This window comes from Ixodes scapularis, unplaced genomic scaffold, assembly GCF_016920785.2.
Source record: "Ixodes scapularis isolate PalLabHiFi unplaced genomic scaffold, ASM1692078v2 PGA_scaffold7__128_contigs__length_106722199, whole genome shotgun sequence".
Lineage (NCBI taxonomy): Eukaryota > Metazoa > Arthropoda > Arachnida > Ixodida > Ixodidae > Ixodes > Ixodes scapularis.
Window position 1 is genome coordinate 88,691,568 of NW_024609882.1, and position 24,244 is coordinate 88,715,811.

The 24,244-nt window shown below is 47.2% G+C and overlaps 1 protein-coding gene across 2 annotated transcripts in view; it reads left to right on the plus strand.

Moving 5' to 3' along the window:
• LOC8043968 overlaps positions 1–24,244 on the plus strand; it is a 40,292-nt gene that overhangs the window by 7,401 nt on the left and 8,647 nt on the right. For both annotated transcript variants that reach the window (XM_040211022.2, XM_040501144.2), the window contains 5 exons: positions 883–1,008; positions 4,203–4,414; positions 13,584–13,725; positions 16,208–16,332; positions 18,440–18,584. In XM_040211022.2, the coding sequence (XP_040066956.1) occupies positions 883–1,008; positions 4,203–4,414; positions 13,584–13,725; positions 16,208–16,332; positions 18,440–18,584 (750 nt within the window). The remainder of the gene's footprint in view (positions 1–882; positions 1,009–4,202; positions 4,415–13,583; positions 13,726–16,207; positions 16,333–18,439; positions 18,585–24,244) is intronic.

The window sequence follows — 24,244 nt, forward strand, 5'->3', positions numbered from 1 at the left end:
TGAAGGAAAGCCAGTCCGGCTTTAAAAGTCTGTTATTCGGTCTCATCTCGTGCGTAATAATACTTTTTTCACTTTTATTTAATAGTCCTAGAATCACAAAGAATTCATCATGTTCCTCCAATAATTAGAAAGTAATACTAAATGGATTGATTTCTGCTTATAAAGCGAGGGGAGTGAACTAGAGAGGACACTTTGTCCAGCTTGTTTTCTACAGAGTTGGTTTGGATTGGTTTGGCCATTTGTGTTGATCAAGCCTGGGGCACGGCTTTGACATGAGCGAGTGCACTCGTCAATTGTTCCTTGGCCGATTGAATAAGAGGCCAGGCCGAAGGCTAATGTTGCGTTTGGCTACATCGGCCGAGCACTGCGCTAGGAACAAACAAATAATTTATGTGTCTGCCCCCACGAGTTCTCAACTTGGTCGCAGGGGGTGCAATGGCTGGATGGATGAATCACCTCCGAAGAATCTAACAAATATGTGGGCGAAAAAGGTTTTGGGCAAAAGTCTGCACGGGCAAACATCTCGATTTCTGTAAAGGATAATGTATGCAAATATTGGAGCTGAATGGTCGGATAACCGAGTAACGTCACCGGTTATTCGAATACCCGATCATCTGGTTTCCAGATTCCAATAATACACTAATGCCAATGAATGGATAACCGGCTATTAAAAACCGGTCTGAACTGCTGGCTCTACCGTAAGTACCCCGATGAACACCTTTTAGAATTCAGTCTGGAAACTTTGATGACTATCGTCATCTCAGTGTATGGCGTGTGTGCTCAACTGAAATGCAGTTTCCCGACGGCCTTGTTGAAAATGAGACTGCTTCTTGAGCCACCAGATGGTGCTGCATTTTGAGAAGGGTCTACTCCCCGTGGCAGTGGTGGGCGGCCTGCTGTCGGCGCACCTGCTCTCCCGGCAGGCGGGGGCGGAGCTGGAGCCCGGCTGGCCCTGCTCGGGGCCCCTGCTGCGCCTGGCGGAAGACGTCGCCAACAGGCTCCTTCCCGGTACGTCTTTCCTGCTTACTGGGCAGTTGTAGAAATGCCCGACTCACCCTGTTCCTGTTTCTTGGTTCCTTCTGCGGCGTCCTTGTCAGCTAATGCTGCAACATCGGTAACTAAGAAGCGAGAATAAGACGCGTCGGACTCGCTACGTCCTCCTGTTTCTTAAGGTATCAGTCACTGTAGTGCTGAATCATAATAATAAGAATGCTTTATTATTCTGCGCTTCAAAACAACCCAACTTCACGATTATACAACTTTCACAACACACAGATAGGAAGACGATATGGTTAAGATGAGTAAATCAAATCTTCGAGTTTGTTTAAAATGTACATAATTTCTACAAGCACCTAAAGATGTATTTGGTGAAACGCCATTGCGATCGGGCATACTTTCTCCCGAGAACGAGGGTAAAACAAACTTGAGGGCCTGCTAAAGCATAGAGGCACATCAAAGTTAACGGAAGACGGTAGTAAGCTGCTACCTATTTGGCTGCAAATTATTCTATACAACATCGAAATATCTCGTCCAACTCTACGACTCTAATGTCGTTTCCAAACCGAGAGTCTCAAGTATGTAGGCGTAGTCATAAAAAAACCTTCGTCCATATTGTTGATCCTAAACAATTTCAATAAATTACTTTTGTACCCATTCAATTTGCAATGCATCAGTCGCTGTGAGAGAATTCTAACAAAAGCTAAGGCACGCTCTTGACGGGGCAATTTCTCCCAGCAACTTGATGTCGCAACACGGGTCCCACGCATTCACACGCAGCAACCGAATTGCAACATTTTGCCATCATCATCATTAAATTTGTTTTTCTCACTATGTAGACACACAGTTACGCACTATAAACGTGTTTTTATATCTTTAAATGGTGTTGAGAGTACTAACTCATCTTTCTGAAACGGTTTATTCCCAAAAAACTATCCATTTTGTACCAGAACCAAGTCTTATGTCATCATCACCGGGATAGGGTGTCATGTGAAAATATTGCGTCCCCGATTGGCTGCTGCCACTTCAAACGTTTCCGAGTTATCTGAGTTGTTCGTCTGCCTTGAGCCGGATGCGATCCAAGCGATAGACCTTTTGCTGAATTACCCAGGCATTGAAAAATATGCCGGGGACGTAGGCACACGCGCTGCACTTGCTGGCGTCTTCAGCTCTAACTGTTCGAAAGCAAAAATCTAAAACAAATCACACTTTGCATGCGCGTTCCACAGACACTTTATTTTGGTTATTTACTTGCAATCTTTTTTTATAGGCAAGGCGAACACGTGCAGCGTGTGTACCCACGTTCCCAACATTCTTTTTGATGCTTGGGTAATTTAGCGAAAGGTCTATTTGTGTCGCAGCACCAGGATCCAGGGGAAGCTAGGAAACAACTTGCCAGCAACACCAAAATTGCTGGGAAAGTTGTCCCGTCTGAAGCGGGCCTAACTCAGACTTGGTGTCCGTCCGTGGCGAACCTGGCGATGCACGGCGCATCACGCGACTCGCGGTGCAAAGTCGTGGTTTCACGCACCGTCACGGTGTCAATGACATTATTGAATCTAGTTATGTTGGGTATTGGAATGTGGTGCAAAGTGATGTGACATGTGACAACGGTTACACCATGGTTTATTCCAAGCAAGAGTATGAAAATTGCCTTGTGCGCCCCCACCGAATGGAATTCGCAAACGCTGCTGATAACTGGCAACAATGATCTTACGCAGCAATGTGGCCTCCAGTTGCATATCCTGTACCCCAGCGGAAACGGCGGTAAGGGTGTTAGGGTGAAACAAAGTTTTTTTCTTCCTGATAAAACCGTGTTTAAAAAAAATGATGGGAATTCAGGTGGAGCCTCATTTGGCCCTTGACGAATACATCTTGTATATCATGAGAGCACCACTTAAAGTAAATGATGTTGGGAAAAATGAAAAAAAGAAAGGTTGGTTTTATTGTTACGTTTGACATATGGGCATTGTTACGATCTCTAGCTAAAAGCTAGCACTGTCTGTGGCACTATGTGGCATAGACAACATAAAAGATGCCCCAGGGATGGTATCGAGGCACATTGAGTCATTCCTTTACGTTGCTAGCAACAATTGGCGATGAGGACGGGATGCAAACCGTGTGCCACACCTAACTCCAACCAAACCATGGTTGGTGTTAGCCTTTCTCTAGCAGTCAAGAATCCATGTTGCCACGAACAGCACTAGCTTCTGGCTGCCGATCGTCACATGCACGAATGATGTAAACATTTTTTGGCATTTAGTGCGTTCATTCTTATACACCCGGAGGTCAAAGTGGGTTCGATTAAAAGTGACTCGCTTCCATTTTTCTCACGCATACTAACTCCAGGAAAGTAAAACAAACAGCCGGCATATTACGAACAAAGACGTGAAGATGTCTTCTCGTTTTTGTTTGTGTTTTACGAGCCGTCTGTTTTGCTGTGGTTGCAGGTTTGGAAGAGCAGTGCAAGCCTCTTACGAAGCTCTCTGCTCGCCATGATTGCTGGTTTTCCCGTCCAGCGTTCGTTCTGCTGAAACACAAAGAGTGGGGGGTTGGACTTGTCCCGCTTTTCCTAGCCTTTCACCGACTATAGTCGACTCTAAAGTCACTGCGTCCTGGCAAACTAGCGCCAAAGTCCCTGTACGGTCACCATTTTGACCCCTGGGACGACCGATTTCTTCTTGACCTCGCCAGTCTCGGCGAGCCGATCCAAATTTGGGGCGACGGGTTGCTTTACAAGGACATTCTTTGCGTACCGAGCTTCTGTTATCCACACATCAGCAAAACAAGCTCCCATCTTTGCATCGCCACCACGTGCGGCATTGATGCTATAATAATATAACATTATAACAATTTTCTCGTCGTGAAGTATGCACGAGGAGCAATATCATTGGAAGAGATCCCCGGAGATAAACGGAGCTGACAAGTTGATTGTATAGGCAGCACCCAAGCTGCCTATACAAGCTTTGAAAGCTTGTATAGGCAGCCAGAAACTTTGAAATTGTCAAAATGGCATTCACCATGGCAACAGGTGCCACTCGGCCAATTGCTCGGCGAGGTTTTGGTCGTCCGTGTGTTTGTGTCTGTTTACGTCCTGCTAGCAGGCAGGGAAAGCAATGGCGCTACTCTCTTACGATCCAGTGGCTTTAGTCAACTCCAGGGATGCAGCGAAGTAGGTTAAAAGGGTTGTTACCGTTTCCCCGCAGCGTTTGCGACCAAGACCGGCATGCCGTACGGCACGGTGAACCTGGTGAGCGGGGTTCCGCGCGGAGAGACGAGCGTTACGTGCACCGCCGGAGTCGGGACCTTCCTGCTTGAGTTTGCAACTCTGAGCAGGCTCACCGGCAATCCCGTGTTCGAGAGGACCGCGCTGAGGGCACTTGGGGCCCTCTGGAAGGCACGCTCGGCCATCGGCCTGGTAGGCATCAACCGATTCACTTTTGGAGTGTGCACCGCCCTCTTAGGAGGCCACATTTTTCTCCAAGTTCTCGTCCAATTTATATCGACCCTTAGAGGCTACTTGCCCATCAAATGTGAAATTCTTGTCCCGTGCAGAAAAACTGTAGCGTGCTTTGTGAAGTATGTTTACAGTTGAAACTCTATTTTACGGAACCTTATATTACAAATTTTCCTAGTTAACGAACAAATTGAAAATTCCCCCCCATTTGTCCATAGGCTCAATGCTTTTACGAACTTGGAATTCCAAAACAAACTTGGCCCCAAACCCGATGTAATGAAGCATTCCGGGAAATAAGCTATGTAGAAAAAGTTTTTATTTCAAATTTATGGAGTCTGGAATGTGTGGTTCTCCTTAGGGTACTCCCAAAGGCAGTGAGTGGCCTTTGGGAGTACCACGTTCACGGCGAGACACTCTACCGCGAAGCGGGTTCGTACTCGCGTGGCATGCTGCTCGTTGAGCGCAAACAGACACCAGTCACGTTGGTAATGGAGATAAACTCTGTTTATTTACAATGAAACAAAAATAAGAAAACAGAGGCTATAAGCTGGTGAACGCCGTCGGTGTGGAGATCGCCCACGGCCGAACGGTCGTTCACAAAGGTACAAAGGACGGGGTAAACGCTCACCGGTGCGCCGGACGGTTCCCCATTGTCGCTGCCACTGAATCCCAGGAAGAAGAGAGAGATACTGCTGTTCGCTGGTTTTAAGATAACGGCGGGGGCGAAGTGGCCAATCAAGGAGCGAAAAGTCGATCTCCTCTTTGCGGGGGTTCGTTACGAAAATTGCCCCAAAGGGGGAGAGGAGGAAGCCACTCACAGTGGTAAGCAGCACCACCTCTCTCTACGTCAGCGCGGCCGCCACGGCGTGCCAAAACGCTGACGCGACAGAATGTTGAGGGATCACAATCCCTACAAATGTCTGGCGGCGTAGTTCTTACACTCGTTTTGGTTCTTACGAAACTATGAACCGAAACTGTACAAAAAGACTGCCGCATTTCTTTCCTGGCTTTGAATCGGTAAAACCCGATGGCGGCGGCAGTTGCCGGATGTCGCGTGCGATAGATGGCAGCACTGATGTTCTTTTCCACTGCGTTCTGCCAGGCTCCAATTTTTTTCTGCTTCCGCGTGCTTCAGCTTTTCGTGCACATTATTCATTTCTTTCGCTTCGTTCTACGCATTCTTTGCCACCAGGGGATGTAGCCTCCGAAGAAAGAAGAGCACTTACCCTCGAAGAGAAGGCAAACTTACAGTGCTGTAATGCTTTGCAATTGACCGGGCAACTTTGCTATGGCAGATCTTCGCCATATAAAAGATGCGGCGAGCCACGCTTGTTGAGTGCAAGCAGTCTGTCATGGGAGCATTGATTTTGCGCTTAACGCTAGGATTGCTTGATTTTGATTTCAAAGATGCACACATTCGATTCTTGCAGACAGCAAAGATACTTGATCGAACGACGTGGCTCCTTAAATATAATTTTTATTTATTGACCAACTTTTTTTAAAATTTATCCTGCAGATAAGTTTTTGATGGTGATTTCGTATCTGAAATTTTATTTCATGTATCACCTCTAGAACAGAAGTTATGGCAAAACATCAAATTCCAATTAGGTAATTTCTTACAAGCAGTTATTATAATTTTTTATCAAAACAATTTTTTTACAATGTGCAATGAGTTGCAAGGGTTCACCATACACCCTAAAGTTACCGTATTTACTCGCACAATGAACGCACCCCCCAAGTCGGCTCTCAAAATTCTGACTTTTTTTTTTTCACTGGCGTAATAAACGCACCCCTAACTCAGACGTCAAAATTTTGACCCCCTCCCCCCACGCGCGCGAAATGAACGCACTTTTCTCTCCTGGTGCAGCGAGGTCGCGAATGCATGGGCAGCGTGGGCGAACAGAACGCCTTGCAAAAGGCGTTAAAAAATTCGCAAAGATGAACGAAAGCAAAAAAAAAAAAAAAAAAGCAAAGCTTTCTTTTTTTTTTTTTTTTTTTTGCATAGCGCAGTCTGGATTTTATGGTTCGCGCGCCGCCACGCGCAAGGAGGTAAGAAAGAGAAGCGCTCTAAGCGAACGAAACAACTTGCGAAAGGCGACAAAAAGAAAAAAAAACGACCCACGGAACTAAGAAAAAACAAAAACAAAAAAGCCTTTTTTTTTTTTTTTTTTTTTTTTTTACAGCGCAGTTTGGTTACGGGGTGTCGCGCGCCGCCCGCGAGGAGGTAAGAAAGAGGAGCGGAGAAGCCCTCTAAGCAAACGAAACAGCTTGCGAAAGGCGGCAAAAAAAAAAAAAAGAACACGGAACTGAGAAAAAAAAAAAAGAAGCTTTTTTTTTCTTTTTTTTTTTTTTGCACAGCGCAGTTTGGTCGGTTTGGTTACGGAGGGTCGTGCGTCGCGCGCCGCGCGCAAGGAGATACGAAAGATAAGCGGAGAGCCCTCCTCTAAGCAACCCTTAAAGGGGTACTCCACCGATTTTTTGAGCTACCTCAACTAACTATATTTTCTGACTCCCCGGCCTTTACTCTCTCCGGTATGCTATTTAGAATCGCGAAATTCATAATAGTTATTGCAAAATGGGCAAATGAAAATGATACAAAAACCAACATTCAAATATACGCGCGCTTTTCAGGGCCGGGACGTCAGTGGCAGGCAGGCTTGCCAGTCGAGCAAGCAGCCAAAAATTAGAATATGCCAATCATTTGTTCCGTGCTGGAGCGCGGGTACTGCAGCGAGCTTCCCAAGCATTCATTTGACATCATGAAACTGCTTCGAATCAGTTTAAAACAAAATCTACAGCCCAAAGAGTGAACCCCTGCCTTCCACTGACGTCACTTTTTCATTGTTGCCAGTAGAGACTTCGAGCTTGAAAAACACGGTGAGGACCAAAACTGTAAATTCAATAACTTCGCGAAAAAACAATATTTTGACCTAATATTTGGGATACTATTTTTGTGATGTTTGTTGGTTAGTTTAGCAAAATTTCAAGCAAATCGGAGACAATGAAAAAATCGGTGGAGTAGCCCTTTAAAGGGGTCATGAAACGCTTTTCCAACTTTTTCCTGTTTCGCTTTCCTCCTCAACTCATAAATCGCGCATTCCACCAAACAGTTAAAGAAGACGAAAAGGGGGAGTCCCCTCTTGCTCGCACTCTTGTTTGTGTAATCCCGGACACATCCATTCTCCCCCTAGAAGATTAGCCCGTCGCTCAAAATTCAGACAAAAGTCGCTTTCCCCACCCCGTTCATTCCGAAGCTGACAGTGCTATTGAAGCTAAATTCTCGTTGGGCCAGCCACACTTGCCACGTGAGCGTGGCAAATGTGGCTGCAGAGAATGAAGTCAGGTGATGAAAGGGAGGCGGCTGATTGGTCCGGCAAGCGCGTAGCTTCCACCACAATGTCAGCTTAGGGGTGAAGGGAATAAGTGAGGTCCGGTTGCGTGTGACGTCAGTTTGGACCCGATAACGCGCTTTTGGGTCCGCGGTTGTATCACAGTGAAAAGGCAGAGAGGTTGCGAAGGGGAGGAGGTACGAAATAGTCCGCTCTGTTTTCAAATTTTCGCACTGAAAGTCAGGCTTTTGACTTTCTACCTTTTTCTTTTGGTCCACTGAACGATGTGCTATTAGTAAAATCCCAATCTAAAATGATTTATCCCAACTCAAAAATCGTTTCATGGGCCCTTTAAGCAAACAAAACAGCTTGCGAAAGACGCAAAAAAACAAACAAAAAAACCAAGGAAGGAATAGAAAAAGAAAACAAAGCAGTTTTTTTTTGCACAGCTTAGTTTGGTTACCGGTCGGGTGCCGCGCGCAAAGAGATAAGAAGTTACTGCGATTTTTCAGAATAAAAGGTCCGTTTATTATGCCAGTAAATACGAAGGCAAAAATTTTACGTTGCGTAATGAACGCTCCCCCTAATTTTGCATTGATTTTCTGGAAAAAAAAGTGTGTTCATTCTGCGAGTAAATACGGTAATACATTTTTTATAACGGCAGTTTTTTACCGCGAATAAATCACAGACCTAAAAGCAAGCAAAATGTACCCATAATTAGTAATCATTGTAGCTAATTACTTTTTATTGATTGGCTCTAGAAACCTTGGGATGCAGTTCAGTTGTTGCTAAGAAGACCAATACCAAGTTGACTGGTATTCATTTATGCGAACATTATAGAAACTTCCTTAAGGCAAAGGCACCTTATAGAAAAGACAAACCTCAGAAAATCGGATTTGAAGTTTCTTTTATGTTAAAACGTTTACTACTGCATTTATAAAGAAAAGGAAAGCTTTAGGATGCAGTCCGGTTATTGCTCAATGCAAACATACAAAGTTTTCCAGGAATCGTTTATGCCCATGTTGTTTTTAAAACCTCAGTCGAACGATGCTGATTGAAAAAAAAAAGTACAGAAAATCACGCCAGAGTTTCTCTGCTGCGAGCGTAGGTTCACGCGAGTCCTGGGCAGTAGTCCTGGGTGCCGTTGGACCTGTGCGTCTTGGCAACCTTCTTCACCTTCTCACTCTCCGCGTGAGCGAGCTGGTTGAAGTGAGACACCGCTTCAGGCCCTTTGCACAGCCAGCAGAGAGTCACGCGTGCCCTTGGAGGCCCCAGACCATCGAGTGTAGGCTCTCAGTGGAGTTCTGTGTCGTGCCATCGCTGCAGTCCTCCAAGAGGGCCCGGTTGCCCAGCCTCCAAAAGACCGGCTCCAGTGCTGCGCGAAGGAAGCCCGATAGAGGCTTCTTGCACTTTGATGGCTCCCCATAGTTGGCCGGGGCACGGTTGTACAAGCACCAGGAATTGTCACCTTTTGGACGGCGGCCGTGGTCCGGGGCTTCGTTTGTCGACGTCACGAGCGACAAAGTTGCCCGCACCGCCTTTTTCATTCCTTGGACATAGTGCCTGTAGGTCCTTAATACATATCCATACTACTTTATGATTTTTTTAATCTTGTCCCAGGTCAGCTTTCCTTCTTCTTCAAAAGACTTCCCTTCTGCCTTCTTCTCTGCGAAGGTGGTGCAAAGAGCCGCCCCCATCCACCCGTGCACACGGTTCGGGCAGCCCTTCTTCTCGATCTCGAGGCAGTCCTAAACAGCTTCTTGCGTCAAAGCATGGAAGGTGCAACTGCCTCCGTCGGAAAGAATGGTCGCGTACCGCAGCCCATTCTTCTCCAGAGCCCCCTTGAACAGGGTCAGTCCTGCCTCGGCTTCTATTCGTCCAGCACTGCACTCAAATGTTCTGGAGGCCCTTTCAGTCACCGTGGTCATCTGGGTCGGGTGCCCCCTGGAAGGCACGGCAGCACTGAGAGAGGACAATGTGGTCCGGTGCCGGACCAACAGCTCGAGTATGCACCCCACTGCAACGTTCGAGTTGTGCCCACGAGTCTTCCATGTCCCATCAAAAATGACGTCCGTACATTTCCAGTGGGGTTGAGAAAGTTCTGGTACAGGACCTTCACCCCCTGCACACTTGTTGCTTCTGCGGCTTTTGCCACTGCCTGGCAAGCTTGCACCATGGCGTCCCTATCTCCGCCGAAGGTATTACTGTGGAGCACCCCGTGGGAGAGGTTCAGGGTGGCACTGAAGTCCGTGAGGATGGTCGCTCCCTTTCCTAGACTCTGAATCCCCTTTGTTGCTCTCAAGTTGATCTCAGAGGGCGTGATCTTGGCTGCTCCAGTGACTCGTGGCGACGAAAAGTGGCGCTCAAGAGCACTAGCTTTGCGGCGAGGCCATATTGCCTCTTGTCGCACTTTCAAAGTTGATGGCGGCTGTTCCTCACTTGCCACATGTTGTGGACGCAAAGAGCTTCTGCGGCACTTTCATGTCCACGGTGGCATACAGTGTGCCGCGATTGTTGCCTTCACTCGCCAAGCTGGCGTCAAGGAGCTCAATCTTTCGTGAAGTCGCCGACTTCGCTATCAAAGAACCCGTGTCCTCTGTAGATTCTTTGCGTTTATCGGGCCAATTGGTGCTCGAGCTTGGTCCGGCGAAGTCCATCGGCAGTAAAGTGCATCGCAGCGTTCCTGAAGTACCTCGCGGTGCTGCCAAAGTTCTTGGTTTTTCATGTGGTACTACCGAAGTTGACATTTTCGTTTTCGACGACGCGGTGCTTTTCTTATTCCAAGCACGTGTACGTTTACTGTGCACTTCTTGCGTGCTCACTTTCGAACGGGTGTCCCTCGCCATCAAAATGAGCAAAACAAAACGGAACACTGACGCAAAGCAGGTAAATGTACACAAAAATGACGAGCTATAAAAAGAAAAGTGAGTGGGGGACCACAATATGTACACGAAGGATGGGAGGAGAATCAGGGCACAAAAAACACCAGAAAGCACGAAGCAGATGAGAACAATATCAAAATAGGAAGTGGAGAAGAGCAAAGGTGGTGTGCGTCTCGGACGGCATGGCGAACGAAAGCAGACGACGTGGAGCAGGCGAGAGTGCAAGTCGGGGAAGCGAGGAGAGGAGGCACACGCTAAGGCCAATGGGTTACCGGCGTTTGAGCTGAAAGTTTCGTTATCCGAGACAAGGCGTCACGTGACTTCACGCTTCCGGTTCGTCCGGTGCCGGTCGCGGTTAGTCCAGCTGCATCGAGAGCCCTTCTAGGCGTGGTGGCCGTGCTGTATTTGCAATGAAAATGGTTCACTGCTCTGCAGTAGGTTGTTCTAACGCGAGCCATAAAGGGCACAAGATGTTCCGGTCTTCGTGGTACGACGAACAGAAGCAGTGATGGGCCGTTGCAGCTGTTAAGCGAGTGACGGATCAAAGTAACCTGTGAAAGCCAAGCATCGGTGCCCGTTTATGCGTGGCCCAGTTTGGCACAGGTCAGCACAACGTGTTCTCTCTTTCTTCAGGTTGGAGCTGCGTGAAGAAAAGATTTCAAACGGAGAGTATTGACACCCAGAAAAAGGTCTCGATTAATTTATGAAGGAGTAAGCACGGCTTCTCGTACAACGCATCCATGCAGGATGTGATCTCGCGACATCAGATTGCTTGTGATCTTCGCAGGCAGTTTCATCAACGTTTCGTCGACAGACAGTTCATCGCACTACGTTTTGTCGACAGACAGTTTTATCGACAGCAGAGGCTCTGGGATGTATTCCGGTCTAGGGGCTCTCAAGATTTATAGCTTGGTCGCTTTTCGAGAACTCGTGAAAACTCGGCCCAACGGATATCAACCACATAAACCTGATCCTCAGTTCGTTATAATATAAATAAACAAAAACAAGAAGGCAGAACTTTCATCTTGTAGGATAATAAAGCGGTCGTACGACCCTGCGTAGCAGACATCAGAATTGGTAAACATTTGTGCGTGCTTTCTTACTCAGCATCATAAAAAAGAATTAAAAAGAAAATGTCCGGAGATGAGACATGGCACTCAGGGGACAGCCTAATTGAAGTACGAAGAACGCGCGAGTGTTTAAAAGAAAGGCATCTCGCGTAATCCGATGCCTTTGAAAGTAGCTTTTGAATGAAAGTGTCTTTTCAGTAGCGCGAGAAAATTGCGCCAAAGTTCCGATCGGGCATTTCTGCTAGCCACGTCACCTATTTCACTTGGTAATGTGATCTAATGTAACTATCAAAAATAAATGCAACGAAGAACGCTGGCTCAAACGGAAAACAAGGTAGCTATCCTAGCCCGAGTTTTTATGCAGAGATCCGGAAAGCGCGGCGCAAGTGCAGCTTGTTGCCGGCCGCACTCGCTCCGCGCTTTCGTGACCGTTCTCGATGTCTCTGCGTACCGATTCCCACTTAAGATATGCGTAGAAGTAACTTGAGAAGCTCAGAAATTGGTAAGTCACCCAGCAGCAGAGGGAGGTGGCTCCTATTGATCAGGTTGAATACCCGCACACCCTTCCATGGCCGTCATGGGGATGCGTCGGCTGCCAGCTACGGACCGGAAGTGAAGAATACCCAGAGTGCATTGCGGCTGCTGCCAAACGCCGGTCACCTATTGGACAGCGGCACTTTGGAGGAGTGCGCACTTCGAATTATTGGTGCCTCTTGAGCTCTGCTCATGCTCTTCTGTAAAGCATGGAGCACATCGCCATATCGATGCCGACGCCACTTTGAAGTGCGCCAAAACGAAGCGCAAGAAATCAGCTTTCAAACAAGATCAGGATGGCGCCGGTCAGGCTCTTCAATGTTTACAAATTGTGTTTTAATGCGAAAGCATTAATTGGTCCCATGGAGCGAGCCGACGTCATCAGCTTGAAGCACGAAAACGGCACCTAGTTTCCTTGATCCCAAAGGTCCGATTGGCTGGTGCGCGGCGACAACCCATTGGCCGCTGCGTACGTCAGTTTCAACGACCGCCGCCCGTGCTGCAGCGCGCCAATAAAACTAACTGTCTCAACCCCGTGCCGCACGGGCCCCACGCTGGTTGAAACGGACACGTTAACTCATGCTCGGAGGCTTCTGCTTGTCTCGCCACCGACCAACATGCCGTCGCCTCCATCATCCACATTGCCGGCGCTGCTTCTGCTTGTCTGGCTGCCGACCAACGTGGTGCTGCCTCTAGCATGCACGTCATTGGAGGGGCTTCTATGCTTTCGCATTCACAACTCATGAGAAGTGCTTAGGTGTACCTCCAGCTTTCTTTTTTTTTTTTGTAATATTTAGAGACCGAATTGAGCATTCATATTTTGGGACAGTATTCTGTGCACCATGAAGGCTTCAAAATTGTGATTTCTGAAAAAAGAATTTTTAGATATTTTTTACTATTTTAATACCCCCGTCCGCCCTTGAGTTCTTACACAAGTAAAGATTGATTGAAAGATTAATAAATATTTGTCCAGGCATAAAACCTTAGAGTATCAGCACTCCAGTCGCCAATTGGGCATCTTGCAGCTGCCTCCATCCGAGTACTTGGTGCAGAGTGGGCGCAACTGTCTGCGGTCACAATTAAAATAAGCAACTTCCTCGACTTTGGCTTCCGTGTCAAGAACCTGGGGCAACATCTTTCTTATCGCAGACCGTTGGTAACATTTCCAAAGGGTGGAGAAACGTTTCCTGCGGTTTTGGACAAAGGCTCAGGTAGCTGTCAACTCTGATTTCGAGAGCCAAGAAGGGGGAAATGGCGCGTGGCTCTGGGGCCGATTTGAGGGCGTCGCCGGATGAATGCATCTGTTGTTTGGCAGGTGGGCAACCACATTGATGTGCAGACCGGAAGGTGGACTGCGGTGGACGCCGGCATCGGTGCCGGGGTGGACTCATACTACGAGTACCTGGTCAAGGGGGCCGTCATGCTGCAGATGCCCCAACTGGTGCGCATGTTCGCAGGTGGGCACTCTCGGGTTTTCTTTGCCCCTCATTCTTGCATGGAAAGCGCCATATTTTCTAGGCTATTGCCAGTTTTCGTCGCATGCTTACGAACCAACAGCGTGTCCTCCCAAAAGAATTTACTTTTTTTGTGTGTTTTGAATAACGGTTAGTTCTAAAACTTTGGGATCTGAATCGGCCCCCCGCCCCCCAACCTTGTAAGTTTTTTGGTCGGTCATTCTGTACTTTTGTGGCTTTTTCTTTAAACCGCCAGGTGTTGCAAATATCTGATTTGCTCCAGAAAGCTGCCGGGCAAGCCCACCACCACAGCTTTCCCTTCTAGCCACTAGGTGCCGGCATTTTCACCGGAGTTTCCAATAGTCTGCAGATTATTCCTACTAATAATATTTTATTTTTCGTGATGCGGACTAACAAACTTTGTTCGTTATAACAACATATGATGGATCTTGTCTGTGTCAGGTTATCTTAATAAGGATTTCTATACGATACCAACTTCTTTGTGAGCCAATAAAGTGGTAATTTGTCGAGGTATGTCATGTATGAAAATTTTTTATTTATGTGCATACTATACGCCAAGTGTGGACTATAGTCTGGAAAATACGGTATCTATATGTACATGTATATATAGGGTGTCTCAAATAACCCGGCTCTATATAAAATGGGCTGTAAAAATCGGCGCCTGCATGTAGCAATTTAAACTTTTTGTCAAAGGCGTATTTCACAGGTCGGTTTTATCTCGTAAAACTATAAAGCGTAGTTGTTTTTTTTTGTAAAAAATGGGGCCAGAAAACTTGCCCGGGTCATCGGCGGACGGCGATGTAGACGACAGAGTCGATTGGTGGGGCGTGTTTGGCGCACGTATTGATGGATGGCATTGGGAGCAGCATTGGAACGTGTCGCTGACTAGCAAAAGAAAGCAAACGACACGCAGACGAAATTCGTTGGCAGCAAGAGCACCGTCGTTATGCAATGGTATTTTCTTTCTAAATTTGGTTTACTTCAAGTTTTGCTCTCGTTGTCCGCATTTATTTTTAAACCAAAGGTACATTACAAAAAGATACTGTTCATTTTAGTCCACCATAGTCTCCTGAGCAGTCTCGATAAGGAGGTAGTGCCACCTATCAATATGTGCTCCAAACGCACCCCACCACTCGACTCAGCAAGTTTTCTGGCCCCATTTTTTACAGAAAGAAAGATACGCTTTGTAATTTTACAAGATAAAACCAACCTGTAAAATACACCTTCAACGAAAAGTTTAGGCTGCTACGTGCTTGTGCCAATTTTTACGGCCCATTTTATATCGTGCCTGGTTATTTCTGACACACTACATTGTCACGATTGACAATGATGAGGCGATGAAAACTGAAGCAAACTAAACAATCAGTGGGGCGAATATGTGCCCAAAACAAAATAGACAAGGCTATCGTCACAGGCGTCGATGGCGGCGAAACAGCAGCATCAAACGCTGGAGTGAGACTGAGTCTGCTCGCCATGCGGAGTCCCTTATGTGCCCACGTGGGTTTCTGGAACATTCGGCGTAGAATTTGTGGCGCATAGAACCTTTGGAACTCAATCAGACGGGAATGTTCTCGAACTTGCGAGAATGCAAAGTAGAACGAATAGATAAAAGGACATTCTCCTGAATGAAATCGAACCTAGACCTTCCGCGCGACAGTCAAGCGCTTTAACCATTACGGCCTCAGTGCATGTCGAGAACACCCTGTAGATCACTTTGATTGGCTCGTTTTCTAGATTGTGGATTGGCTCTGAATGTGCTCTAGATCACTGTGATTGGCTCTTCAAGAGTTCTGGATGACTGTGATTGGCTCTTAATGTGCTTTGGATCACTGATTGGTTCTGAATGTGCTCTAGATCACCGTGATTGGCTCTTCAAGTGCTCTAGATCACTGTGGTTGAATCTTCAGGTGGTCTAGGTCACTGTGACTGACTCTTAGAGTGGTCTTGATCATTGTGATTTGCCTTTCAAGTGCTCTGGATCACTGGTTAGCTCTAAGTGTGCTTTAGATCACTGTGCTTGGCTCTGCAAGTGCTCTAGATCACTGTGGTTGAATCTTCAGGTGGTCTAGATCACTGTGACTGACTCTTAGAGTGGTCTTGATAATTGTGATTTGCCTTTCAAGTGCTCTAGATCACTGATTGGTTCTGAATGTGCTCTAGATCACCGTGATTGGCTCTTCAAGTGCTCTAGATCACTGTGGTTGAATCTTCAGGTGGTCTAGATCACTGTGACTGACTCTTAGAGTGGTCTTGATCATTGTGATTTGCTTTTCAAGTGTTCTGGATCACTGATTAGCTCTAAATGTGCTTTAGATCACTGTGCTTGGCTCTGCAAGTGCTCTGTGGAAAAGTAGACATGCACATGGCCTCAGTGCATAAACGCCACGGCAGTTATGCGAGTCGTGGTGGCATTATTGTACGGTGCCGACTGACGCCGTTTCTGTGTGTCTGTCTGCAAGTGCAGCGTACAAGGGGGCCATTGAGAAGTACATGCGGCGGGACGACTGGTTCTTCTGGGTCAGCATGTCCTCTGGTCAGGTGACCATGCCCGTCTTCCAGTCCCTCGAAGCCTTCTGGCCGGGGCTGCTGGTACGTCGGACGCCATCTTTGCCATTTATTTGGAGCCTCTGCGTCGTAGAATCGGGACCCCCAACTCCTGCTGAAATTGTGTGACGAATTCAAGCTATCTTCAGGCTGTTTAGACAGCAAGTTTGCATGGTATCCGTGCTGGGGATATTGTCACAAACAAAAAATATAAGTTGAATGTGAAACTGAAAATAAATGTCCCTACGAACTAACAGAGTAATGGACACCCCGCGTCGGTGACAACGGGCAACTGTCCCAAAGCAGCACGCTACCGCCGCTTTTCTGCACTCGCTGTGTTCAGGAATGTTCCGAACTAGAACACTCGATGACAGCCGAGAGTGGGCTGGAACATTCCACGAGGGTACAGAATTAATAAAAGAAAGATCTGGACTGAGTGGGATTCGAATTCATTCCTCCGCGTGGCAGCCGTGTGCGTCGCTAACTCTGCCACACACACGGCAATGTTCTGCCGATTCTGGTTGGTCGGCACATTTGTTTGCAGACACGCTGCGTTTGACCAAGAAGGTTCTCACATTGACGCAGCGTTAATAGCGGGGAATGGCTGAGCTCTCTCCGCATACGGCTTTGAGTGAGGCTATTGCTCTCCCGGTTCGTTTCATTGGCTCGTTGGTTTATTGGCTCTGGAAGTTACATTTTCAAATTATAATGCTCCGCCAAATGATCTCACTCTGCATTAAGCACCAAAATGGCGGCGCCCGCGGGAAACCCTCCTGGCCTCAGCATTAATGAAGCAAAGCAGCACCACGGTGACGTAACGATGCGGCCGTACGGCTGACGATCAGTGTTGCCTTCTCTCTAGCAGATAGTTTTGGTTTTGCCATAGGCACCCGAAACCAAACTTTAAGCCATAATATTTATAAAACTATGCACAACCTCGACAAAAAAAAAAATGAAAATATACCTCGTAATTCAGGGACATTTCCCAAGCTGAAAACAGTTGTTATCCCAAATGAAAAAACTTTGACCAAAGTTGCCCTTAAAGGCAAGAAGGAAGGAAGAAATGTTTTAAATTGGAGGAGGTTACAGAAAAGGAAGATGAATCGGTTGATTGAATGTGCAGAGCCGAAGGCCCTTTAAAGGGGTCATGAAACAATTTTCCAACTTTTTCCTGTTTAGCTTTCCTGCTCAACTCATAAAATTGTGCATTGTACCAAGCAGTTCGGGGGAGTGCCCTCTTGCTCGGACTCGAGTTTGTGTACCCGGACAGAGCCATTGTTCCCCTAGAAGATTAGCCCGTCACTCAAATTTCAGACAAAAGTTGCTTTTCCCACCCCGTTCACCCCCGACGCTGACAGTGCTGTGGAAGCTACGTGCTTGTTGGGCCAGCCACACTTCTGCCACGTGATCACGCTCCCTTGCGCATACCTACGCGCAGAGAATGAGGTCAGGTGATGAAAGGGAGGCGGCTGATTGGTTTGAAAAGCGCGTAGCTTCCACCACAATGTCACCTTAGGGGTGAAGGGAATAAGTGAGGTCCGTTGTCGTGTGATGTGCGTTTGGACCCGGTGACGCGCTTTGGAGACCGCAGATATATCACAGTGAAAAGACAGAGAGCTTACGAAGGGAAGAAGGTACGAAATAGTTTACTGTGTTTTCAAATTTTCATACCAAAAGTCAGGCATTTGACTTTCTATCTTCTTTCTTTTGGCCCACTGAATGATGTGCTATTAGTAAGACCCCAATCTAAATTGATCTATCCCAGCCCAAAATTTGTTTCATGGGCCCTTTAATGAGAAACCCCATCAGTTTGATGATGCGTCGGAGCAATCTAGCGCTGGCTCATTTTGGGTGGATTTGAAATTCCGATTACACTTTCTGGTTGCCAGGCCCCAAGAGGTGCAGGCTAGATCGGCGGCTCTCTGCCCTTTCGTGGACGCCAGCGCCGCAAGTCGTCACGGACCAAGCTCTTTCTTTACGTCGCGGAGAAATTTAGTGACCTGAAGCGTATCGAAGGACTCTAGCCCAGCTTGCTTAGCACCTCTATGCCCCACTGCTCTAAAGTGGCCTAAATGCGTGAGAAAATGGCGGACCTTTCCCTCTCGATTGATTGTGCGAACTCTCACGATTGATCGCGCAAACCCTCTCGCAGACGCTGACGGGCGACTTGGACGGCGCCCGCAAGTCGCTGTACAACTACCACCAGGTGTGGCGGCAGTACGGCTTCACCCCCGAGTTCTACGACGTGGTGCACAGCCAGGCGAACTCCAAGAGGGACGGCTACCCGCTGAGGCCAGGTGAGGCATCCTCCATCCCGGCCGGGGAGCTCCGCGGATCCTTCGGACCAGAGTTCCGCATCCTGGAACGTGGAGCCACGTCCCTTGGGTGCCCCGGTCTGGGAGCTTTGTCTCGGGAGCCGGTTGGATAAGGCGAGGGATTGCTCTCTGCGAAGGAAACCCTCCACGATGATTGGAGAAAAAAAGATTGGCTGCATCTTTGGTCATTCTGCGAAATGTGTTTAAATGCGGTAGATGTATAGGGTGGGTGATGTTCTTAGTTTGGGTGGTGCGTAGGGCAGGATGACCCTTAGTCTTTCAGTGCCTTGGATGGGTGGTGCTGTTAGTTCAGGTGATGCCTAGGGCAGGGTTTGGTGTGAAAACGGATTACGTCGCACCATTGCCTCTTTGTGACGCCGCATGCGCTTTGCTTCAGCACCCCCGGGATACAAAGCCTTTGCGCTGAATGTTCTGGATCACCAAAAGAGGGGAAGCTGTTTTCCTGCCCTTTCCACAACCACTCGTTCTGCACGCTCCTTTTACACCTCCTGTTTCTACTCCCCTCTTCCTTGCCCTTTCCACCCCTCTCCGCTCCGTGCACTTTCCCACACCACCTGCTTCTGCTCCTCCTGTTCCTGCTTGCAGTGTCCGTAACTCAGTCAGCGGCGCACTCAGCCTCCACGCTGATGTCCAGAATTAATCCCGGGCACCGGTTGCCCTTTAATTTTTTCAAGATTGTTCAGCGGTTACAGACTGACTGTCCTACATGTTTTGTGCTTATGCGGCTCCTGAGGTTGGTTGGCCCTCTAAAGCTGCCGCTTTAAAATGAGCAGTCGCGCTTGAACCCACAGACAGTCCTAGCAATACCTGCAGAATCGTAATGGTCCCAGTGTATCTTTACGTACCCTGCCCCCTGACGTGGAGCCATCGCCGCCCTGTAGTTTAGGAGTGGTGTATTTGCTCGCACAAAAGCTCTTTAACGAGTGCGATGCGAGACTCTCATGGAGCGAGGCAACGGCGCGGCAACTGCGGCCATCTAGTGTGCACTGCACGAGACTCATGTGCGCAGGTGTCTCAAAAACAGGCAGTTCACCAAGCGGCACGTTGAAGCAGTGGCGTAGCTCCGCTGTAACGTGTTCGCTTCATAATTAGCGGACCCGGGATTGAATCCTAACGAAACTGCGGCGGGCTTCTTGTTTCGAGCATACGGCAATGTCGACGACATATGCCCCACATCGCCCTAAATCATTTCAAGTAGGGGAAAGTCCCCGTAGCAGCTATCGCCGTAATAATGCGTCAAATGGGGTGATTTCACGTCTTTAGACTCGCGAGAAAACGGCGCACGAAAGGACTGGACAAAGAGAAGACACACGGAATGAAGAGGCACGGACTCACAACTGACACGTATTAAGGAAAGAGAAAAGGAAACAAATAGCAAAGTGAGAAAAAAGAAGACACTGCACGAAAAAGCAAAGGAGTAAAGAAGGAAGAAAGAAACTTGCGTGGCATGCAGTCCGTCATTGGCGCTGCAAACTTGCTCCTTTCCTTGCCTCCTTCAATTTTTCTGCACCTTGTCTAGGGACGTGCAAATGCTGAATTTTGAAACCGAATAGAATACAGATCAAATAATTTTTAATAGTTTTAAAAATTTGGGCGGTCTGTCCAAAAAACAGGAGAGCACCGTCTCCTAAAGGACGACTCCGCTCAATTCCGAAAAATTTAGGCTTACATGTGATTCCATTTTACAAAGCACTACTAAACAACTCTACGTCTTCGGATTCGCGAAATGTGAAATATTATTTGTGTAATCCTAATTTAAACACCAGCTGATACCGAAACCGAAACTTCAGTTGCATCAGGCAACATTGGTCTCATGTGGTCAGAGTCATGGGCACGTCACGTCGAACCACATGGTCTTGTGACGTTCAGGAGGGGGGCGAGGGACAGGACACGCGACGCGCGCAGGTCGCTTCGCATGGCATGGACGGTGACGGCCCGGGCGAGAGGGGGAAGGGGAGAGGACGAAAGAGAAAGGAAGCGGAGAAACAGACCGATAAGCGCGCAGGGCAGCGCAAACTGGCGCATCCGCGTTGCGGTGACCACGTGAATGCCCGGTCAGCCAACACCGGGAGGAGAAACTCATGACGTCATTGTTCAATTTCGCTCTGAGAAGTAAAAACAAACAAAACGTGAGAATGACGTACACATGCCTCTGACGTAGTGGCTCAACGTTTGCCGCTCCAACTCCGTCGCCTTGACTGCGCTGACGATTGCGCCTCGCGTCGCACGCTAGAGTTGGCAGATTTCGGCGACTTGGCTCAGTTGAAGGTTTGCTGGCCAGTTTATAAATATATAGACGGAATTAGATTGTAATATTTGAAATGGGGTCTTCCTATAGGATATTGAAGAGGGCTACATAGTTTTCTAAATATCAAAAATGAAGCGGAGTTGCCCTCTAAGCATCAGCAAGGACATCCTTGCGGATGTATTAAATCGCGAGCGAGGATTTATACGAAGTAAAGACGGCACAAAAATAGATACTAATGTTGTAAAAAGTGAAACACGCCGAACGTTAATTTACGAGAACTCTGCCGCTAGAACCCGTTGGATGTTACTATAGTTTCGCTAACTCTATTTTGTTAATGGTAAGTCAGTTTACACAATATTGATTCAATATCGGTTCCTCTACCCAAAGAAAGGGAATGTTTGAACCACTTGTCCGATTTAAATGTAATTTCCAGGGCTTCTTGATGTTGAGAACACTTCTACCATATTTTGTTAACCTGGGTGAAGTACAAAAGAAATTGCAAATGTTTAAAGATGAAAGTGGGTGTGTCTGCATAGGAAGACTGTCGTTTTCAAATTACATATACATTTGTCATTTTTATGTGTCATATTGCTTTAGGACAGTTTAGAGCAGATAGCTACGAAGCTATATTTCTATATTATGCCATCTTTCATCACAAAAAAGCCACATGAACACAAATACTGTTCTTTATTCTTTATTCTTTATTCAATGATTACCCCGCAGTGCCCGAGGGCGTTACAGCAGGGGGGGTTACAAGGATGAAAAGAACACGTCTTCATTGAAACAGCACACTTGCTCTTCAGACAGCCGATTCCACTGTGCAATTGTTCGTACAAAAAAGGAGTTTGCAAACATGCATGTCCTAGCGCGGTACTCTCTAATTTTAAGACTATGATCATTACGACTAGAAACATAATAGGGTTCTTTTTAGTAAGTCTCGCTATTTATTCCCGTTTTATTTTTAACTATTGAGTATAAAAATTTTAGTCGCAGTTTTTCCCGACGTACGGAAAGTGGTTCCCAGTTTAACATTTTTTTCATTTCTGTACAACTTTCTTTCCTCCCGTATCGTCCAAGAACAAACCTAGCCGCCCTGTTTTGTATTTTCTCCAGCTTATCTATCAACGTTTTTTGGGCTGGATCCCAGACAGCACATGCATACTCTAAAATGGGTTCTTTAGATTTCCATCCTTTGTCCGAAATTTTAGTTCTTCAGAATGAAAAATGACAAAAATAAAAAAATACAAGCTTATAGCTATCTTCCCTTTAAAATTTCACCCCAGAAAAAGTCATAAAAATGAATCTATGTTACATAATAATAAAACGATAGTTTTCCTAAAGTGAAATTTATGCCAAAAAGTGGAACGGAGAAAAAAAGTGAAAGCCGTTTACAACTCCCCGTAACGCCGAATTGGAGCGCAGCTCTTGAGGAGGAGGAGGGGAGGGTAGACCCCTCCTCCTCCTCCTCCTCCCCTCATTCTGTAATATGCTCCGGGGGGTCACCTGACCTCGGGGGGAGGGGGTCATGTGACCTGTGGGGTGTCGCGTGACTTCGGGGGGGAGGGGGGGGTCACGTGACCTCGGGGAGGGGGGTCACGTGGGGGTCGCGTGACCTTGAGGTGACCTTGGAAAGGGTCATGTGACCTCGCGGGTCACGTGACCTTGGGGTGACCTGGGTGTCAGATGACCTTGGGGTGACCTTGGGGGGTCACGTGGCCTGAGGGTAACGTGACCTTGGGGTGACCTTGGTTACGCTGACGGCGACGCCGCTTAAGCCGGAAACGGGCGCCTAAGAGCCGCGCTCTAAAATGCATTCAAAGTGCTCCAACCCCTACCTTTTCTTTAATTTAGCATTGGTGGACTGAAAATAATTTATAAAAAATTAACTGTGCAGTGTAAACTAATGAAACTTTCTGGGAATACTCTCTAGATGTTGGTGGATGTAAATATGAGAATTTTCAAAATCAACTTTTTTTGCAGAAATTGTTTTTTGTGGGTAGTGTCTAGCTGATTTCCTTGTCTTTATCTGACCATAAAACACAAATCTGCTGTGTCTGCAATCTGCGATATCCTTTCCCATGGCACGGGAGTTCTACCTAATTATATTCATGTCGTTAAACGCAAATTTTCCGGGCTCGCGATCTGCAGCATCAGTTCCCTTGTCGCGTGGTTTGTAGCGCGTGCCCCCATGTTTATCATTATAGTTTCATCAAGTTTTGCCGTCTCATCCCTAAAGATAACCCAGCTTATGTCTCTTACCATTTATCTCCTCATTTTGGGTGGGCATTCGGGGATTTTTCAAAATGATCACGCGGTTTATGGACGCCATAGTGTGACAAACTTGGCCAGTGACGTCAGATTTATGTCAGCCTTGCCCAGTTGTGGGATAAAGACAACCAACGTTTCTAAATTGTTAACTTTCAGTTAGTAGAGCTTAGCAATTGCAAAACCTGGTGTATACACTCAGTAACCTACGAGCATTCTTTTTCAAGAGTAATCTATCCCCTTAGGGGAAAAACTCCTTCGTGCGAATACACCTTTAGAGAAGCCAGCCTTAGAGCCACACAAGCAACGAAAACGGGCACCATGCAACGGTTTTCATGGCAACTGTTCTAGACGTTGCAGTGTGGCGGCATAAGTCCGCCTCCCAGCGGTGGTTACTATGGTAGCCAGCGTGCGGCGCCTGTTCTTGTCGCTTGCCTGTTTGGAGCTTAAAACAGGTACAGTGGACTCCTCTTAAACGGAACTCGAAGGGACAGAAAAATTTGTTCCGTTTATCAGAAGTTTCATTAAAGCAAAGCACATAAAATGAGTGAAATATGACTTTATTTCACAAGCATGGGTCCATATCACAAGAGCGAATGACATTTTAGCGAACGGCGACATTTGAGCGAATGGTCGTTTTAGCGAATAACGGGGGCGCGCGTTAACCCATCCGTCGCGCTGCGCTTTACGCCGCTTCGCGGCGACAGTCTTCGGCAACTCATTACAAAAATGTGAACCCATTTGGCCCACCCGAAAACGCCGCTTCGCGGCGTCCGACTATTCGCTAAAGTGTCGTTCGATGAAACGTGGGCGTTCGCTAAAACGTCATTCGATCAAGTGAGTGCCTCCCCACAAGCATGATGTCCAGCTAATGTAGCTGACTAGAAAAAAGAGGTAATGGTAGTTTGTTTTGCATTTTGTAATCGCTTTTTGACGAAGTAGGTGTGCATGCCTTGGAGGTACAAAGGTTTCTGTTGACTGCTGCACCTTCCCCAGAAATAGTCTTAAAGACTAGGCCGTGGCGCTTTTTAAAACGGCTGAGCCAACCGTCGCTCATTTTGAAGTTATCTATTCCCAACTGAGACGCAATCTCTCCAGCCTTTTCTTC